We start from the raw sequence: 20,846 nt of genomic DNA, 5'->3' as shown, positions 1-20,846 counted from the left end.
ACTTGAAAACTGTGGAAGAATTATTTAGAAAGGAAGCAAATGCTATTAGTCTGGATATGTTGAGTGACGTTTGGAGAAAGACGCGAGAACATGAGGAAAAATATATTCAATTAGAACCAAAAGTAGATAATTACACTGACTCATTTATAATAACATTAAGAAATTCCGACAACGAAACATCGAGTTCTTCGAGCGATGAAAGTTACAGTGAAGTAGAAGATTACGATTATGATTAAATAGGTTCTTCTTCTTCTCTATAGATACTGCTTTCTGAATTGGTGGTAAATGTTAAAACTGTTAAACTGTTATGACGATTCAAAAGTGCTTCTAGAAGAAGTCTAATTGTATAAATGTTTGAGTTTGAGTTTAAAACCAATAGTGTGAAAATTATACAATAAACATGTAATACATATTTGTTAGCGCGTATTGGTAGGTATTACGTACTTACTACAAATATAATATTTCTTAGATATCTTTACTCGACCAAAGTCAGGAATTTAATTATTATTTGATAATTGAATGATTATTAATACTTTTATCCAATTGAGTATTATTAGAATAAATAATTAACTTCATCAATTGATTTACTTTTAAATTATAATTTTACAGGTAAATTATGAGAGCTTTCATAAGTAATTATATTTGCATATATATATATATATATATATATATATATATATATATATATATATATATCTACAACGCACCCATTTTACAATTCAAGTCTAAAATGAAACTAGAGTCGCATTTATTTTTGAACATACTGTAAGTGAAATTGCATAAGTGTGAGTACTGTGAACATGCCAGCTTTCCCTAATTGACCGATACAATGTTTATGTCTACAACGTACTTGTCTGCTAAGCGTAGTAAAACTTGTGTTAGGACCTCATATTTGCATACTACCGAATAGCATGGATTAAAGCACGCTACACCATGCGTGGGACGGGCCGTGCTAGAACCGGGCACCAAATGAAACAATATCCATACACATTTCAACGCCGTGCCCTGTCCGAGCCCCGATCGTGCCACCTTCACGGCATAATCACTTCATAGAAAAAGTATATAACAATGTTTGATTGTACCCTATATAGGGCACTGCCCCGGTCGCGACACGGTGTAGCGTAAATCGAGCTTAAATATCATTGAATCTATAAACGTGTGTTCGCATACGACTACTTCCCAGGGCCTATTCGCTCGAACATCATAGGCCATGGTTAATGGAGCAAATGTTCCGATAATTGCAGATACCTGTTCAATGCAACATACACACAATGGGCGCACGTTATTGTTAGCTGTGCAGATTTGATTTGAATTCGCCTCTTTGAGTTCATGTTAATTAATCGCTAATATGTTTAGATTGTGTGCAAACGCTTTAACGTAAACAATAGGTAAGGTTAACGTTTTGTTATGCGCAGCCATGCGCAGCGTGTTTTTGATAAATACATATATTTATAATGACTTCAATAAGCAATATTCAAATATATGAAATTGATGTTGTGTAAATAGATGTAGGTACCTAGTTATCTAAATATAAGAGTGTTAAGGTGGTAGTCGCATTGCAATCACATGAAAAATCATTTAAAAAGCATACTTATTATAATTAAAAGTTAATTTCGAATAACGCTACACTAATATTGCACGCGACTCGCGTATTGAGGGATATATGCGATTCGATAATTAATTGAAATGCGAAATGAATTATGGTAACCAACGCATCGAATGCAAACCGTATAATGCAATCTAGCGAAATTACAAATAGCCTAAAGTGTTCAATATACTCGTATGTACACAACATGAATTATAACAAGAGTGTACACAAATTATGTTTGTTTGTTTTCACAAACGAACTGCTGACATTAGAAGCACTGAATAGTTACTACTAATATTATAAATGCTGTTTGTGTGGATGTACCTTTGTGTCTTTGTTAGACTTTTACGTAAAAAATATTGGACAGATTTGCATAAAACTTAATAGTAAATAACACATAAGCCATAATTGATTGAATTGAAAACCGCGCGTCAGAGTTAGAAGGTAGTATTAAGCTATAGAATTACTTGATTTTGTCCGCGGGTTCGCCCGCAGGAAAAACCGCGCGGTATAGCTAGTAGGTACCTAATAGTAAGTATTTGTTTGTTATTGTGGCTTTTATCCACTTCATTCCCAGTGTATAGTATCCAAAGTGTATACTGTATACTGTATATTGGGAGTAAACAAAACGTCTACCGTATATTCTTCTGGTTGACAGGTGGTTGCGAGGAATTCATCTTGTTTGATGGTAGTAATGTACAGGTGAATTAAAGATTTTGCTGGTTGTTGAAATGGTTTTGATAAGGAGCTTTAAATACAACAATATAATTTATTCTTTAAGAAACGGTGGCTATATTAGTACATGATTTAGGTAGCAACATTCATAATTACATTCAACATTAAATAGTACTAAGTAAAAATTGGTCGTTTATAACAATAGCGTCCATTATATTTATTTTTATAAAACCATTTCCATGGTTTATTTGGTATGGTAATTGAAGGAATGTCAGCCTCATTTATGTAAAATGGGCACGGACCTAAGAATACATGTAAAAGAGATAAAAATGAAATATGAAAATAAAAGTAAAGGTCACATGGATATAATGTTCATCGGTGTTGTTGTTAATCGGCCTTACAATTAACCCTTCCAAAAGCCAAGTGACCATTGTTGGAAGTCAGTACCTTATTTCGGAGATTGACTGGGGTGTTTTGCCTACTGTCAAAATTGGGTGTGTGGATATTCCTTTTAGTAAACAAGTTAAAAATTTAGGTGTGATTATTGATCAAACGCTTTCTTGGTCTCAACATCTCCAGCTACTCAGTCGTAAATTATATGCTGCATCTAGCTCTTTACGTCGCCTTCGCAACTTTCTACCCATACCGACAAAGGTTATGTTAGCACAGTCCCTTCTCCTTCCTATTCTTGACTACGCTGATGCTTGCTTTCTCGACTTAACATCTGAGCAATTGGATAAGCTTGAGCGACTTCAAAATCATTGCATTCGGTTCGTGTACGGTCTCCGTAAATACGACCATGTCTCTCACTTTCGTAAGAAGCTCAAGTGGCTCCCAATCCGCCTTCGCCGGAATGTTCATTACCTACAACTTTTGTATCGAATCCTTTTCAATCCCAAATCTCCTTCTTACCTAAAAGACCAGTTCCAATTCCTGCACTGTGATAACTATTCTCTCCGATCTGTGGACAGGTTAGTGTTATCTATCCCTTCGCACCGCACACAATTCTATGGTGGCTCCTTTTCTGTCACTGCCGCCGGTTTATGGAACTCCCTGCCCGTTAGCATTCGAAAAGCTCAAACATTGTCTAGCTTTGCCAAACAAGTCCGAGGCCATTACCATAACGTAGCATTTAACTCCGATCAATAAGTTCTATATTTGCATGTTTTTATAGTTTTATTTTATTATATGTTTTATTTTATATATGTATTATAAATATTGTATGTATTTTATGCATATGAGTATGTATTTAAGTATATGAATTAGTAATAATTATGTATGCATATATAAGTGTATTATATATTTTCTATTTATGTAGTTGTGTACTTCTGACCTACCTCCTCCTTTAACACTTCACACAGTGGGTTGCCTGGAAGAGATCACTCTTTAGTGATAAGGCCGCCCTCTGTGCTAGTTTAGCTATAATTTTTAGTTTTAAGTAATTTGTATAACTAGCATAGTAAAGTGTTATAAATAAAAATAAATAAAATGTTTTTCTTTCAATATAAAAACAGGTTAGAATACTTAACTGAAGGCTTTTATCAAATTGAACAATTGGTCAATAAGGAATTGAAATAAATATCTGCAGCTTTGGCAAGTGTCTTGGCATAAAATGCTATAGCTTCTGAGTTTAATGGTATATAACTAGTTCGAAGTTAATGCTCAATAAAAGTGGAGTGTTACAGGATCAAGGGGGAGGGGGGGTGCACCACGCTATTAACACCCACCCACATAGATCGCTATCGGGTCTGTCATTTTAAATGACTACGTTTAGGCAATAGACGCGGATTATAACCCCCCTTCAATCTGCGTCGCTTTAATTAGTTTTTTTTTATATTATTGTTTTTCGTAATTGACATGATCAGGATTTTTAAAAAGTTTAAATAATGTATGATTTTGTGAAGCGTTACATATTAATGTTAACCTTTTCAGTACAAATATCAAAATTGCCTGTTCCTATTCCTCTACGTCAAAACAGCTATAAGCAAATCTTATTATTGATTATAATTGACGAATTCCAATTATACATTTATAGAATTCCAATTAGAAATAATTTCTATTTTCCTGTTTTATTGATATCAAATTACTTAGCCAAAGCTTTGAATTGTACAAAGTTTTCGAGAATTAATTGAGAAGTTTATGTTTTGATAAAAATGTTCTATATTTTCAAAAGCAATGAAACCAGTATAACACTACATAACCCACTTCAGTTTGAAATTAAAATATAATATTTGTCATCCACAGAATATTGAACAACATATTTCAAACTCATAAATATTGATAGAATTTTTATAAATAAAAAATGTAATTTACCATATCCATATTTCCCTTATATTTAAAAGAGAAACAAATATTACGATCATTAAATTCTCTACGAATTTTTTGCGTGAAATCAGTTAAAGTATAATAACAACATGCTCTTCTTTGTTACTGGACGAGCAGCCTCATAAAGTAGTAATAATAATTTTGATGAAAACAAGAAATCAACTTCCACATGGATGAAACTAGCACACACTACGTAATGTATTCGAAATATAATCCCAATATTATATAACTCCACTAACGATGGTATTCAGATTTCCGAACAGTAACTACGAGGTGAGGCGAACAGGCAAAGTTATAATAAGTTGAGACGATACCTTCCTGAGAGCATTGTCTTTTGATATGATATGACGGAACGGTGTTATCGTAAAGGGCTAATCTACATAGTAACTCAGTTATTCGTTCGGAAACTTCGTTGAACTCACCTGTTTCTCAGCACTACAATGATTATGGTATTATAGTTTAGAAATTATTATTATTAAGCATAAAGTTTGAGTAAAGCACTCTTGAAATTAATTCAATTTAAAGTTATATTGGATATTGTGAAGCTTAGAATTTCAGGTGCTCGAGTGTTAATCTTAATAAATATACAAAACTCTCGCTGCGATCTATAATTTTACGTCGGAGAAATATAAGTAAGATTTGGTCTATTAATCACGACTTAATATATCAAGAACGGGATTTTGCTGATACATACGGAAACTAAACAAAGTTTGAAATTGGATTGTATTAAAAAACCTCGAAAGGTCCATTCAATGATTATATATATTATTATTGTCTTATACTCTCTATCGGTTGTGTAATGAATGTTATTGCCTCAACCGTACATCTCCGGTGCCTTATCGCCCCACTTCCCTAGACAACCGACACCAACAGAAGATTGCCCTTTTTTACTTTAATTAAGAACTTTAATTGCTCCGTTTCGCACAAGCTGTGTGCACTTGATTTCCGGGAATGTAATCTGAAATGGGCGTCCTTCAACAGTTGATGAATTATACATAAATACGAGTTGATCAAAAGAAGATTACTGAAACATATTTCCCTGAAGATCAGAGAATTATGCAGGGAATTTATACTAAAATCTGTATTTTCTAAACACGAATTTGCTACATGGTGATCAAAGAGCTTACTTAAATGGTCACCAAGGAAATCTTTTGTGAAATATTTAAATGATACCTTCAAACTCTTATTTTGTAAATCACTTCCTGATATTAAGTGGGAAAATGAATCTCTAGACAGCTGAATGTCGAACTGCGCTCTGGTTAGCAGCGGGTTATCTGCTATTTAATATTCAAAGGGACGTACGATCATGGATTCCAGGCGCGTTTCAAATCCACCGCTGACTCCGAACGAGCTCTCGAAACCTCCCTTTTAGCTACGAAATAGAGTAACGCGCTTCTATTCAAGTGTGCACCAAATAGGGTTCAAAAACATGAAACTCGGTTTAAAACGCATTCCCAGTAACAAAACTTCAAGCGGTGTATAATTTATTACTGCTACGTTTGAAGCTAACCGATGAAATATGCGCTCAAATTACCTCCACTTTTAGAAGCATTGATAATTGGCTTAATGCCACAGATACATTCACGAAATAAATGTGTAATACGCACGTTTTATTGTTCACCGTTACAACAATATATCTCCGACGCACCGTCTCATTGTGCCCGAAACCTGATTTCGCATTCATTACTTTACTTTTAATCAAATTTAATCCAGAATTTTGAGGTTCGCTGGTCCAATTTAACAGTTCAATGAATTTATTTCGGAAAGAAGTGTTTCAATGTAAGCCTTGGTTCAAATGACACGAAGGTCGGATTTATAGGAGCACCCGGCCAACCCAAGTTTTCACGTTCCGAGTAACTCAAAGTAACTTAGAATATATGTATATTCCCGTTATTGTATCCACGTACACTTTCGTGTGAAATATTTGTATAAAATGCTGTAAGCACCATAACAAGGTATATATATGCTGTAGGTAATATTGCATGCTCTAACATTAATAATATTATGAACTGTTATTTCATTAATCACGGAGCAGCTACGAGCTTTTGTATGAAAACTGCGTATTTATTTCTGCAAAATAATTATAATATCAATATATTCAGCTGACAAATGTATTACTTTCGTTAATTGAACTTGTTTTAATCATCAGAAATATTAATATACGGACTCGTATTGTTTTAGCGACATAATTTTTTAATAAAAGTTGCCTTTAGCATTAATTAGTAAAATACGCCCATGAAATTTTTTAAACTTAACTTTAAGAATGTTTAAACCTAATTACATAAGTTAGTAACATTTATTTCTGTTGTTTCAGCCAAGACCGATGAGAGAGGCAGCCGGACCCGACCGTATTCATCCACGGATGCCGTGAGGTCTCGACCTGGGAGCGCACGCCGTCGCCGTGATGATAACAACCCGCCAAAATGCGTCGGCGGCCATTTTAAACAGGCAACGGATACGTTTGTCGGCACGAGATGGCCGTCAGCGTCAGCGCCCACTGTCTCCCAGCGAACGCGCGCGTTCCTACCCAGAAGCGCTGCTATGAAATGTGGAAACACTGCAAGTGGCGACAGAAATCACCAAGGACGAACCCGGCCATTAGAGTTCCCAGATAGACATTGTATAGTGAATTTTTTAGAGGCCTAAGTGTTATTGTGTTGTGTAAATATAGTGGTGTGTTGGTTAAGTATGGAGGGTCGTGGAGCGCGCACGCCGCTGCTGGAGTGCGGCGAGTACCCGCACGCGCACAAGGCGCCGGCGCCGCGCTGCTGCTTCTGGCTCGCGAGCCACGTCAACGTGAGGAAGTGCGTCGCCGGCGTCATGCTGCTCTCCGTCCTCACTATATTCTTCTACACGTATTACGTCACGGCACCCTTGACTAGGTTCGTATTATAGATAGATATAAAATATTCATAACTAGTGTTTAAGAGTACATTTTATGCGAGGTAAGTTAACAATGTCAGGGGACCCAACAAAGGATAACGTAATTTGACAAATTTTGGCCCTCCGCGTAACGAACTCTACGGGCAATAAATATCGAAACCTTTTTTCTATGTCACAGATAATCATAATAAACGTTACTTCTTCTACAAGTTCATTTGTTTAGCGAAGGATATATAAAAAGTAAACAAAGGTAGCACACAACTATAAACCCCGTCTCGGTATATGCTTATATTTTTGCGTTTGTGTACCGTCTCGACCAATAAAACGTCGCGCGTCTGTTTATTCTTCCGGCAACAGGCGAAAGTTATGTCGCTCGTTACGTGTTCACGTCACTCGGGGGCTGAAGCGCCACTAGAAGTTACGGTAATTGTATTTCATATTCATAAGTCATTTGTTAAGAATTTCATATACTGTAGGAGTGAAATCAGTGTACCAAAGTTCTTACTGTGTTCGCTTAAGAAATTATGGAACAATATTTTTGTTTAGGAAAATCTCAATACGATGCTCAATACAAGTTACAATTAAGATGTGTATTATATCATTGAATAATTGTTTTTCATTTATATTTTTTTATATTGCTCAAAATTTTGAGAAAACAAATTGGTTACGAATATTATTATACGCCAATATGTGTAACAATCTTCATCAATCATCTCCTTCCTTGTTATTACAATGCTTTTATTTATTCCTTTAACATATAAATGTATTAGAATGTAACAAACACCACTGTGAGTCTTGGTCGCAACTCTCATTATGTTGTTTTATCCAAGGGAAACCCAATTCATTCAAGAAAACATTTTCATTAAGATTTTTCTGCCTTTTCTTTTAACGCTCAACTCAAAGCTCAACGTGGATCAACTCTTACTAGTTCATATATTTCATCTTATATTTTACTGATCTTTAACAACAAGATTAATGCGTTTTGCAGCAGATTCGTAAACTAATTATCGTTCGTGAAATGGTTATAAAGTTTGTCGCTCACCATCAGGTAACACACGTTCGCTCACTTATAAAAAATTGTAGAGCAGCAACATTTAAACGAATCTCATTTGCACACATGATTGATTCATTGCTCCTGTACTGCACGCTTCTGGTTTAATGTGGATTGACGGAGGGAAACCCAAATTGCACTGAAATTTTGCTATCCATCGTTACCGTAATTGGTAATTGCCTGCTATATATCACCATATTTTTGTTTACGCAGAAATATGCGAATATCTGAATTCTGAACCTTTCGTAACGCTTAAATTGGCTTCGGTCGGATCGATTCGCAGTAACAAAGGTTTTATTCGTTCCCTTGATTTCCATCAATATGACTGGCATATTGTGTATCTTGCGTGAGTGCAGAAACGCTCTGACACAGCCGTTTTTCTTTACGTAAATCGACGGAAAATAAATTAGAACGAAGCGAAATTGTTGAAGTTCTTATACTGTAAAGATCCCCTTTTTTCCTTTTATATGTAGGTATAGTGTGTCTGGGTTGTGTATTTATTGGTCTTCAATTTTGCATTCAATAAAATAATTTTCTAACAATTTAAACATTCGCTTCAAGTTTAAAAATATTTTGGATATAAGTTGACGAGAGAAATGTCTTATAGTAAGCATCTGCATCGTGAAGCACAAATCCATCTTTATTATCAAAGAAATAATTACAGTCGCGTGATCAATCACATTATTCAATTATGGTATGACTGATTACATCTTGATCTGTTGACGCATACGATGCGAAGCGCCACGCCAAATTTAAAACATAATTTCGCTATGGCCTATGAAATTAAAATGACGTAAAATGTGTTCGAACATAATTAATTACTCTCGCTGAAATATGCGTCATTCGCACAGAATCCAATTTACTTGCTAACTATCGTGAACAAACACGTTGCTTTTGGAAAATTAATAATAATTTGAAATTATCGGCCTTGGGCAGATCGCATAATATCCGCGACGGGATTAGTCCGCCATTGTGAATGGCATGCCTTGAAATAATATGTGCTTAAATAACACGCACATATTAAATAGCTGATTTGCAAATTCAACATTCACCTCATGTTCTCATAATGACAAGAATCGGAAAATTGCCGGTGGTCACGTGTTATGGAAAATACATTCGGAATTATTTGAATGTATTTCCAAAATATCGATTTTTTTTGCATTTAGGATGGTAAAAGAATTTGTTTCTATCATTGTTAAACTAACTTGTATACTTCAATTAACATATTAATAGTTCACGGAACTCTCAATACAATACGATTTGCTCCCATTTAGAATTTAAAATGCTTCCGTGTTTCCTTCCTACAATCTATCAACGTCTTTTTATCGTCCATCTAACAACACGAGTTTATAAGATAAACATTTATGAAAAGGTTATGTTATTTATATTTTGTTGCGTCACTTATTGTCGTGAGTTTCTATTTAAAGCGGTTAACGAAATAGTTTATCTAATCTGTTCTAAAAAGACATCTTTAAATAGAATAGATTTTGTTCTATTATATTATTAGCAATATCGGTTACAACAAGTGTATCAGTTACATGGATATTAATTCCACACTTTAATATCTCTATACCTGCAAGGCAGAGAACTGTTTCGCAAGATATCCGACGGTCTGATAAGTAATTCGTGTTCCGTCATAATTAAATACAATATTATGTTAAACCGCGAGTAGCACTTCCAGCGCGCAGTACCTACGCATATTTGAATAATTCTCGGTGAAAATTGGAAATGTCGCAACGAGTTTTGTACAAAGTTTCTGAATAGTGGCGCTTTGACAGGAGTTGTGGACTTTCCTTCGCCCCATTGTTGAATTTTTTGACAGGCGGTAAAGCTTGCCAATTTCGTAAAGTATTATAAAAATGGAATACGTTTTCGTTAATTATGATATTGTGAAACGTACGCTGAGTAAAAATAGAACTTCGCTATTTGTATTCTTGAGAAGGGTACACAGACCCTTAAGTCGGCCAACGTTAAGTAAAAACTTCTCGTATAATCTTCCGTAACTAGTAACGGATTTAACTGGCTTTGTTGCCTACTTTAGAACAAGCAGGAGGCAGATAGTTTGTGACGTATAAAGGGCAAGGTTTCTGTACTTAATCAATCAATGATTTTAATAACGCCGAGAAAATAATTTAGATCGTTTATAAATAATCCGGAACAATTGAATTGGAAAAAAAAACAACATTTAATTCATTCGTAATATCTTTGTGTATTTTTTTGTATTTGTCTCGTTGAACTAAAGTTACGTAGATCATCGTATCAAGCGGGGTTATCGACCTTCACATAGTAATCGCATATTTATTGTTTTTTTTTTTTTGTCAAGGTTACTACCCTTGTTCTGGAAACTATAATCATTTGGCAATGTTTCGAAGAATAATATTTTTCTTAGAATATTTCTTATTGGAAAATTTCTGGTCTGTTTTTGCTGAGCGTTATTGTTAAATAGGTTGTCAAATTGTCAAATCTCAACAATAAATCCTTAAATAACTGACCTCTTTCATAATATTTGCACGACAGGTATTTGAATCGCAAGCTAGATCAAGTAGCCCTTAATTACTTAAATATATCCTGATATTTAAGTAATTAAGGGAATCAAGGTTTAATTCACAATTAACAAGAATGAAGTTAACCTTAAATACAAAAAAGAAAGAAAATGAAACGAAGTAACATTTTTATCGAATAAACGAATCATGGCTTCATGAAAGACTAAAATGTGTTTAACTTTGGCGAACATCCTCGTCGCCCCTTGTTTGCCAGCTCATGGCTAAATTAGAGGAGGCGAATATTTCAGTGTAATTTATAACGTGATTTTATTTAATTAGGGAGGATGTCGTGTAGCTAGGACGATAATATTTTATTTTATCGCCTTAAATTTACACCGCCAAGAAGAGAGTTAGGGCGGCAAGTTTGGCGGACTCGTTTAATTTATAGCAAAACTTGTGTTCTGGCTAATTAATGGAAGCTGCTTCGTTAATTCCTTTTAGGCATTAGGATTACCCGTTTTTAATATATTGTTATCTTGCTGTTTTCTTTTTCGTTAGAGTCCTGAGAAAGTTACAAGTTTTATCAAGATTAATGTTTCAGACTGTTCCCTGAAATTCATACTTCAATTTAACTTGAATATAAATCAAATCAAACAACTTACACGTGAATTTGATATACATATACTCTGATAAAGCTCCATTTAGAAAATCACGAATCCTTTAAAATGTATTTCATCAGAAGCCAGCCTGCTAAAAAGAACTGCTGTAGAACGTTTTTATCGTTAAAATGTGTACATTCTTAAGGGGAGTGCTCTTTATGGTACACACTAGGGAAGAGTTGGCGCATGAGTGACACGTAATTAGAGCTTTAGATCGATGCCTTCCTTCCGTAACCTTAATCGTAACGGTGTTTATATGTCCACCAAGAGCTAAGAGATCTTCAAGCTGAGTTTAGAAGGCAAAGGTCGCATAGTCTTATCTCTTAACAGCTTAATGAATATAAACTTGACCCAGATAACTCAAGCCGTGAAAAAGTATCTCGTCCGACACTAATTAAGGTTAATTTACACTGCACTCCCATTCGTCTATTCAGGCGTAACCACATCGTCAGAAAGTTAATAAGAACTGCCTTGGCTGAGTAATTCTTTTTCCGCTCGTCGTTAAAGTTTCTCCGGGACGGACCGGACGGGCCTTTCATTAAAGCAAAGAGGCCACAACTCGACCTGCCTATGGATAAATATTTTCATAAATTCCACCTTTTATTTATTCCAGCGTTATTCAGATTAACCGTAATGGCTCTTTGATGTGGCTTCAAGTTGAATCGCAGCGTTAACTTTGGCAGTCTTTGATTGATTTCCATCAAAATTTCGTTTTGGAAGATTACTTAGTAATCAATTTGCGGAAAGTTTAATTACTATTACAATTACGCAATACATATCTTATTCAAGAAGCGGTGTTTCAGAAAATTTGTTGATTGGCCTAGTTATAACTTAAATCTCGTGGGAAGCTTTTAATGGTCTCATGGAATTAAATGTTATATAAGTATATCTCGACGGTTTATTGTTGTTGTTTATATTATATTCGGTATTCTATTATATATCATATCAGAAATTTTGATAAATTTACCTATATTGAGATGACTTGCTTATTTATTGCCTACTAGCGGTCCGCCCCGGCTTCGCCCGTGGTACATGTTTACGTTTTCTCTACATAAAAACCATCCTCGTACTTCAAGGAATATAATAAAAAAAGAATTATCGAAATCGGTTCAGCCGTTCTCGAGTTATGCGCTTACCAACACATTTTGCGATTCATTTTTATATATAAGAAGATTATTTGATGTCTTTGTTCATTTTTTAGAATCATATAACAAGTATGCAGTGTTGTATGTATTATTGTTCCTTATTTATTATCTTTTTACAAAAAATAACTGTCGTGTCACAGCGCTTGCAAAACTCCTCAGAAACGGCTGGACCGTCTTTTAGGAAATTTAATACGTATATTTCGTAGGTAATTTTTAAAGCCCTTAAGATATTAAGTAACCGGTTGTTCTGCTGGTTCAGCTTCAAGCTACGACATATATTTATTTCATTAATACATGTCTATTCTACAGTCTGGTATGGCGCGATCGCGTACCCCGGCCGCTGTCACAATGCTCACTGCTCGCGTCGCAGCAGCAAGCGGCGCGCGACCACCGCTCCGACGCACGCCTGCGCATCGACGCGAAGGTGCTAGTCATCGCCGAGTCGCTGTACTCGCGGCTCGGCCGGGACATCGCTGAGCTGCTTGTTGCCAACCGTATACGGTAAGTTGGCTATAAGATGGTGGTAATCGAGTAACAAGGTAGGGTGCGAGTCACAATGCTCAATGCTCGTTTGCAGCAGCAAGCCGCGCGTGACCATCGCCATAAATATAGTTTAAATGATATTACCTTAAATGATGCGCTAGTTATTAAGATATTACATTGTTAAATACTTGTAAAGCAATTTGCTTGGGGTATTGAAGTAATGACTTCGTAGTGAATGCGCTTGTAGACTTTTTTTCTTATATATCGAATTTACCGGCAAAACATTTATATAAAGTAAAAGTTTATAAAACATTTGGTATAGGTACTTAGTTCACTTAATTCAGACTGTTTGTTAATAATAAATATTTTGTTCCTATGGCAAAAATAATTTTGCCATGCCAACGGATTTTTAATTTGAGAAATTGGCAAAGTAAATATAAAATGTAGGTATTAATAACGAAGAGCTTTTGACGGGTTGTAAAACCCGTTAATAATAAAGTCCGGATATCCTTGGTCTTCAAGTGCGGGTGAAAAATGATATATAGTCAATTAATTACTACGTGGTAAAACCCCCGTTTCTCAAAACCGTTTCTCAAATCATCAAAACGTTGAAAACGATAGCTGCGAATATCTAAATAGGTCAGTTGATTAATGTTGTTAGCATTTTCTGCTAGATTATTGAAATATTAAGTTAGATAATGACTGCAGTATTCAATAATAACGTCATCAGCTTATCACCCTTGAAGCATGAACTCTCGGTGCCGGAAAGCTATCAATTTCACATCAAGATCTCTAGGGAGATCTCGCAAGAATTAAGAATGTCTTTCAGAAGTTAATGTTATTCTTCAAAGGAGATTTCTATTTCTCGTCCATTACAAGTGATCGTTACCAAACGCATGATAGCGTATAATGCAGCACTCGATACGAATACCGATATGCAACGGCAGATTGGCACACTTATCCCTCGCCAGATGCGGCCCTAAAGGTCCTTACGAACAAGCTTGTGCATCTAGTACTTTCATTAGTATGCAGTTTCAATAGCCGGCATTACAATCGATAACGTTGCTGGAATAAATAAGCTTAAACAAGTTCGATCCGTTCCAACTTCTAAGGAATTTATGGGAGTCTTGTTTAGAATTTCAATATGTTAATACGATTCAGAATTTTATTACTAAACGTTTTAGTGCTATTGCGTTCCGTTGTGATTTAATGTTTATTGTTTTGTTTATTTCGTGATCGTTTAAAAATACTGAACAGTACGGTAATGTCTTGGTATATTTAGTTCATTCATAAAAAGTAAATACACATGCAAAATGGAGAACTTATTTAAAAACATTGTTGTACTAATGTTTATTTCGGTCTTTAAAGTGAAAAATAGTAAAGTTAAAGTATAAAAAACATTCTCAAGTAAGCTGTTTAAATAAAGACGGGTTGATGGATCGCAAATGAAAACAGATTTCCGAAACTTTTCCGTTTTAAGTTTTGACTGGAGTTGAAGTTGCTTAGGCCTGTATACTGTATATCTAACGTTTTATTTATATTTACTGAGCATTAAATATTCTATTAAAATGCAAATTATTATTAGAAAACTGTTAGTATGAAATGAACGAATGTTTAATTCACTTCTTAGTTAAAATTTAATTATTAGAAATCATATGCTTCTTAGAATCTGACCACGATTCTGTAGAATTTCAAGTGCACCTCAAATAATATGGAAACATCAAAATCTTAGCATTATAGTGAGTCTTTAACAAATGACTTGTGAGCGGGAGCTAATATTTTAGGTGGGTATCTTTTGAAATCTTGTCCGTATATTTACCCGGTCCGCTTTGTTGATGACTATTACCTTACGATGTTTGCAGACTAGTTGAAGTGGTGGCTCGAAAAGGTTCAACGAGGGGGGTTGTGTTTGTGTATGTACCATGTTTGTTCCAAAGCCATCTCGTTCAGCTCGCGTCAATCGAACACCGATCTCGTTGGAAAAATTGCTCGCTACTTGAACCTATTGCGGAGATGTCGCCAACGCTCCGCGCTTGTTTGTGAAATGTTTGACGTCTTAGAAATTAGTTTGTGATATCATAATTCTGGGTCAATATGGATCGTGTGTACTTAGTATCTTCAAGAAATTGGACAGTGTTAAAAGTAGTTTTTATCTCCCATAAAGACTATCAGGGAGTTTATCGCTCGTTATCATAAGTTTAAACCGCATAAGTCACGCCGCATTTGACCACTAAAAGATTAATAAAGCGGGAAATAAACACGGTAAATGGACGTCATTTCGCGAATTATTGTGGAGGGGTCACTCTGACCCAGCCGAGCGTACGCCCAATTGCGTTGATGACTGCCTACCTTGGGACCTTGTTTGTATTCGGTGCGTAATAAATGCAATGAAAAAAATGAAAGGGACGTGATTGTAGCAAATTGCAAACGCAAATTAAATTGTGTCATAAATGATATTCAGGGACGCTTTCGTATTGAGCAAAGTTTCGTTGAAGGCTGACGAAAGATTAATATAGATTTGTCACTGTGATACACACCCGTCTGTGATATCCACATAACCCCAATAGAACTTAATTAACACGTTATTAATTCAAACAGTTTATTGAAGCAAACGGTAACTGTAAACATTACTTGCGAAGGTTATTAATTATTAGAGGCCGTGCCTTCTATATAAGGTTACGTTATGTACGCTCCACATGTAAGGGAACCGTAATAATTTCTATATTGTTTCGTATAAGCAAATGTGTGAATCAGTAATGCGGAGTTAAATTATAAGGTGACAGGCTGGCGGTGCGAGCGCGCCGCATCTAGAAGTCGTTGCGGTGACACTTAGTTAGTTAGTAGTGCCATTAGAGGCAGCATCGCGCCTCGCCTCGTGTCTGCCTTCCCACCTCATTCCTCATTAGTGCTCTGTGCTGTCAAAACGGCTTAATTACTCTGTGCGAAATTTGCGTCACCTTAATGCCATGAGAAACAGACTGTCAGCTCATAATATTATTCAACTGCATATGTGACTTGATGCTGACTATATTCATTGTAGTATATTTAAGAGAAGAGATTGTTGTTTTATGGATCATTCCAAATTTTACAAGGCTATTAGGTACTTACTTAATCTAAATTCAATTTCACAAAAAAATCATTGCAATCGTAAACTTAAAATCACTAAAAGAACGATCCAATGCATAATAATCGCGTGCATAATTTTCTCTCTGTTTATGACGCTCATATAAAAGCAAAGTTTAAAAGTTCGTTAGGAGTCAGTTCTCCATACCATAAAAGCGGTTGGTGCGGTCGTTGGTTCACTAACTTATGACACTCCGCCATTACAGTAAAAGTCCGGGGAACACCCCTTATCGTCTCATGTTTATTACATCACATATTATTAGGCCATTTGGAATACTTTTACCCAACTCGGCGTTCAATATGATATAATTGGCAATTATCTTATGCAAACATGAACGTACTGCCGATATACGAGCAACTTGGGTTGATTTCTGATGTATTTATACAACCCGCAGAAGATATGTCTTTCATGTGTTATTATTAACCAATTCCTTATTTCACGAGGCTCATAAAGGAGGCCACTCTTTGAATGTAGTTATGTGATATTTTTTCGGTCATAATTTCTCAATTCCTGGAAATAATATCTATTGAAAATTAATGTCAATATTGTTTCTTGTAAAAAGTCGTCGATATAGAATTTTATTCAAAGTATACAACCAATGCGCTATTTTAACTTATTCGGAATATAAAGGGCCTTTTTATAAAGAAGATATTTCTATTTACTTTAGACCGCTAAAACAAACAGCCCTTCAATGAGCCCTATCATTTCTGGGCAACGCAAATTGGGACATTTCTTCCTCCCAGCGCTCGCCCAATTCCCTCCCTTATCATGAATTAGCCCTCCTCACATTCCATTCACGGTTAAATTAGGCCGTTTGCGTGCTTTAATTTAAAACAAGTGTTGTCTCCAGTAACAGCGGGGCACTAATTAAGGTAATTAGAAACATGTTACCGCTCAAAATTCTATACAATACCGCATAAGCAAAAAGAACGCAGCCGGCTCGATCGCACGGTAGAGATAACATTTTGTGAATATTGGCAAATGTGGAGGTAACGTGGCCGTAACTGGCGCTCGGTTGGCAACAAACGCGGCATATAATGTACATTTAGGTAGCAAGGCAAGGCGGACAGGCCAGAGATACGTAAATGCTATTTGCAAGTTACCATTCAGCCCGCGCCGCTCGCCAGTGCACTCAGCCTGCCAAATTGAAACCATACTTTACTCGAGTCTCGAACGAAATGAATGCTCTTCGATATTTTCAGCCCACTTACCTGTTGGTAGCTTTCTGTTTATACTTCCAATATCAGAAATTTCAATTGGCCCATCAGATTTTATCAATATTGGTTAAATTGCTCCTATTGATTGGAAATTTGAGAGCATCTTAGAGCGAATGTTTATACAGTTTCAGCTTCAAAATTGCCAATCAACTCGAGATTTTTTTGTTTGAGACCGGAGTTTATATTTTTAAATGTCCTTTCTTTTGCTGTTGTTAAATGTTATTTTATACCTCTTTTATACAATCCAAGATAGCTTTTTCGGTGAGTCGTTATTACAATTAAATCCTGCAGAATATAACGAGCAAAGGATAATTTGGATTTAAAAATATAATTACAAATGGAAATCCTTTAAAAAAAAGAGAACAACGCAATTACGCTGACCTACACAACATGGACCTCTGCTTTTTGTCCAAAGAATCATTAATTATTGCGCAAACCCAAGCGTATATATGTTTGTATTTTTGCGTGAGCAAAAAATACGCTATAATTTAAAAGAGTAAAGGTGTTTATTTTTGTTGCGCTTCTTGCTTATTCGGTTTGAATATATTTGATTTAAGAACTGAGCATCGGGAATTGGCGTCGACACTCCCGTCGCAATCTCGTTGTGGAACCCGTGAATTGTACGATATTTGTATCGATTTTTCTGATGCAAAAATGTATATTAAATTCACTATCTATTGTGCTACGACTTAAGCTTTATGTATAAGTATGTATTTTTAAAGAAGTTGACGCTGTTTCTATTATCGCTCGCATACATATCTTCTTGCATTTTTCCTTTCATGATCATTGTTTGAGCAGTTTGCACATCCAATGTGTAGTTTTATTTCGTGCCTTAACTAGAACGGATTTTTGCGGCAAATAAATGAACCCTTCGTTCTATACAACGCTACATTTTGCTGTAAGTTTTTCGGTTTGTAGTGGTCACTTGTGAAACTGCTGTAGAGACGATTCAATTCAAATTCGATTTCGTTCTCTACTACAAAATTTTATTTATGGGTCCACCTATGCGAGGAATAAAAAAATGTAATCTACGTAAAATTTAGCAAATCATAAATAATTAATATTTAACAAACTATACAGACCAATGGATTTTGAGAATATGTCTTGCAAAGTGGATCGAAGATCGAACGTAATTTTAATCCCAGAATAACCCGCCCAGTAAAACCATGCGTATGAAATATATCAATTAGGTTTACTTGTTACAGAAACAACTCACATAAATCACATATTCGCAGGTACAAGGTGGAAGTCGCCGGCAAAAGCCTGCCAGTTCTTACCACTTTGGACAAGGGGCGCTACGGCGTCATCGTGTTCGAGTCGCTTTCGAAATACGCGAACATGGACAAATGGAACCGAGAACTTCTCGATAAGTACTGTCGAGAATATTCAGTAGGTGTGGTTGGGTTCGCGACCCCCGGCGAGGAGACCCTCGTGGGCGCCCAGCTGAAAGGATTCCCACTCTTCATGCATACCAATTTGAGACTTAAGGTAAATTGAAATTTATTTTACACCCTATTATCAGTTATATATTTTGTTCTGTTTTAAAATTTACGACGTACGAGTTTCACAATTTTCAGTGACGATGTATTAGAATGCGGGATTACTTATCATTTCAAGTATAATATATAATTTTGAATTAATCTTGGATCGTAAATATTTATTACTATTACAAAGAAAATTAAATGTTATGTTATTCCCAAGCAATAGTAATAAAATTGTTTTATTAAAAGACACATTGAGCGTGCTGAGATGTTTTATGTACAAACTATACGTTATGTAGAAATTATGTTTAGCTATGTGTAGCTTTAAGATTATCTCAAAGCTTTTTCTCTCTAGAATCTGTAACCCTGTGACTTGTTATCAAAACACCTAACACATGGCTATAAATAAATGGACCCGTAAAAAGATATGGAATGCGTATGACATATCCATCCATCCTAGGTATCAATGGGGGACACGGGACTTTTAATTAAATTGCTGCGTTCCTATGTCTGTTATCCGGTTCAAATATTGTGCTCCATTTTGCGAACTTGCTGGAATTTGGCACGTCTGCAGTACCGGTGAATATTCAACATAAAGCTACACGTAAATGTAAAAGTTTTTGGTCATGTATCCTGGAAGTGTCCAATATTTTTTCCCAAAACACTTACCAATACAGGTTTAACAGTACCTGTATATTGTAGATCTACCAAGGACTTGCTTTTCGAGTAAAGCAAGTAAAAGTTTTCAAGAATTTAGTTTTAAAATACCATCATTTTCACCAGGATGCGGCATTGAACCCCGCATCGCCAGTGCTCCGGCTAGCGCGCGCTGGCGAAACCGCCTGGGGCCCGCTACCCGGTGACCACTGGACAGTGTTCAGACCGAACAGTTCGACCTACGAGCCAGTCGCGTGGGCCTTTAGACAGAACGAATATGGAACTAATGGTGAGTTCTCGAAACTTCTAGAATTCCGGCTAATAACAGAGCCCTGTTTGAGAAGCGTATTATCAAGTTTGATCTCACGTAAGAAGCTTTTAGTATTATGTAATATTTCGCTCTTTAAAATACGAAAGGAATAAAATAAATTAGGTTTGCACGAAAAATAAAATTATTGTCGAATCGTCTAGCTTGTTTGAACGTACCTAAATATTTCATGTTTGAATACTTAGAGCACCGAATTTCGGGTTCAGTGTGAACAATGTTGTGTGTGAAACATCAGTCTTGAATTTATATGTTTTCGTAATTTCAACATACAATTCTGAGAATATTTTAAGTGTGTATGTATTATAATGTAAACTGTACAAGTACTATTTGTGAACGATGGAAGGACTGGTCCTTTAAATACCTTAACTTAAATACTTACAATAAGGCGTAACTTTAAAAGGAAACCATAAACTTAACAATAATTTATTGATCCATTATAGTGTAATGTGTGACCTGTATGATTCACAAGCTAGGGTCCACGATCGACCCAGCGTTTAAGACAATTACATCTCGTTGTAAAAAAACCGACAGTATCGAGGCCTTTGCCCTACAATGGTCCCATCAATTACTTATTTGAATTGATAGCGCCCGAGTCATAAAAACAACTTTTATCTCAGGGGAACTTTGAGTCTCGTAGTCTATAAAAACGCAAATTGACGGCACCCATTCTTAACATTGCTATATCTACGTACGAATTTTATTCGTTTTCATGGCAGTGTGGAGTAAATTCTTTTATGATTGTATTAT

At 35.6% G+C, this 20,846-nt stretch overlaps 1 protein-coding gene across 2 annotated transcripts in view; it reads left to right on the top strand.

Moving 5' to 3' along the window:
- Positions 1–20,846, top strand: part of sfl (N-deacetylase and N-sulfotransferase sfl) — a 124,094-nt gene that overhangs the window by 50,991 nt on the left and 52,257 nt on the right. For both annotated transcript variants that reach the window (XM_090106803.1, XM_090106802.1), the window contains exons 2-5: positions 6,903–7,470; positions 13,119–13,310; positions 18,869–19,121; positions 19,898–20,060. In XM_090106803.1, the coding sequence (XP_089962929.1) occupies positions 7,277–7,470; positions 13,119–13,310; positions 18,869–19,121; positions 19,898–20,060 (802 nt within the window). In that variant the 5' untranslated portion in view covers positions 6,903–7,276. The remainder of the gene's footprint in view (positions 1–6,902; positions 7,471–13,118; positions 13,311–18,868; positions 19,122–19,897; positions 20,061–20,846) is intronic.

Source organism: Colias eurytheme, chromosome 11 (assembly GCF_061535395.1).
Source record: "Colias eurytheme isolate Ceu_HAF_F1 chromosome 11, ilColEury1 Martin Lab GWU primary, whole genome shotgun sequence".
In the NCBI taxonomy this organism is placed as follows: Eukaryota; Metazoa; Arthropoda; class Insecta; order Lepidoptera; family Pieridae; genus Colias; species Colias eurytheme.
The sequence above is the reverse complement of the archived record's forward strand: the minus strand, read 5'-3'. Positions and strand labels throughout refer to the sequence as shown.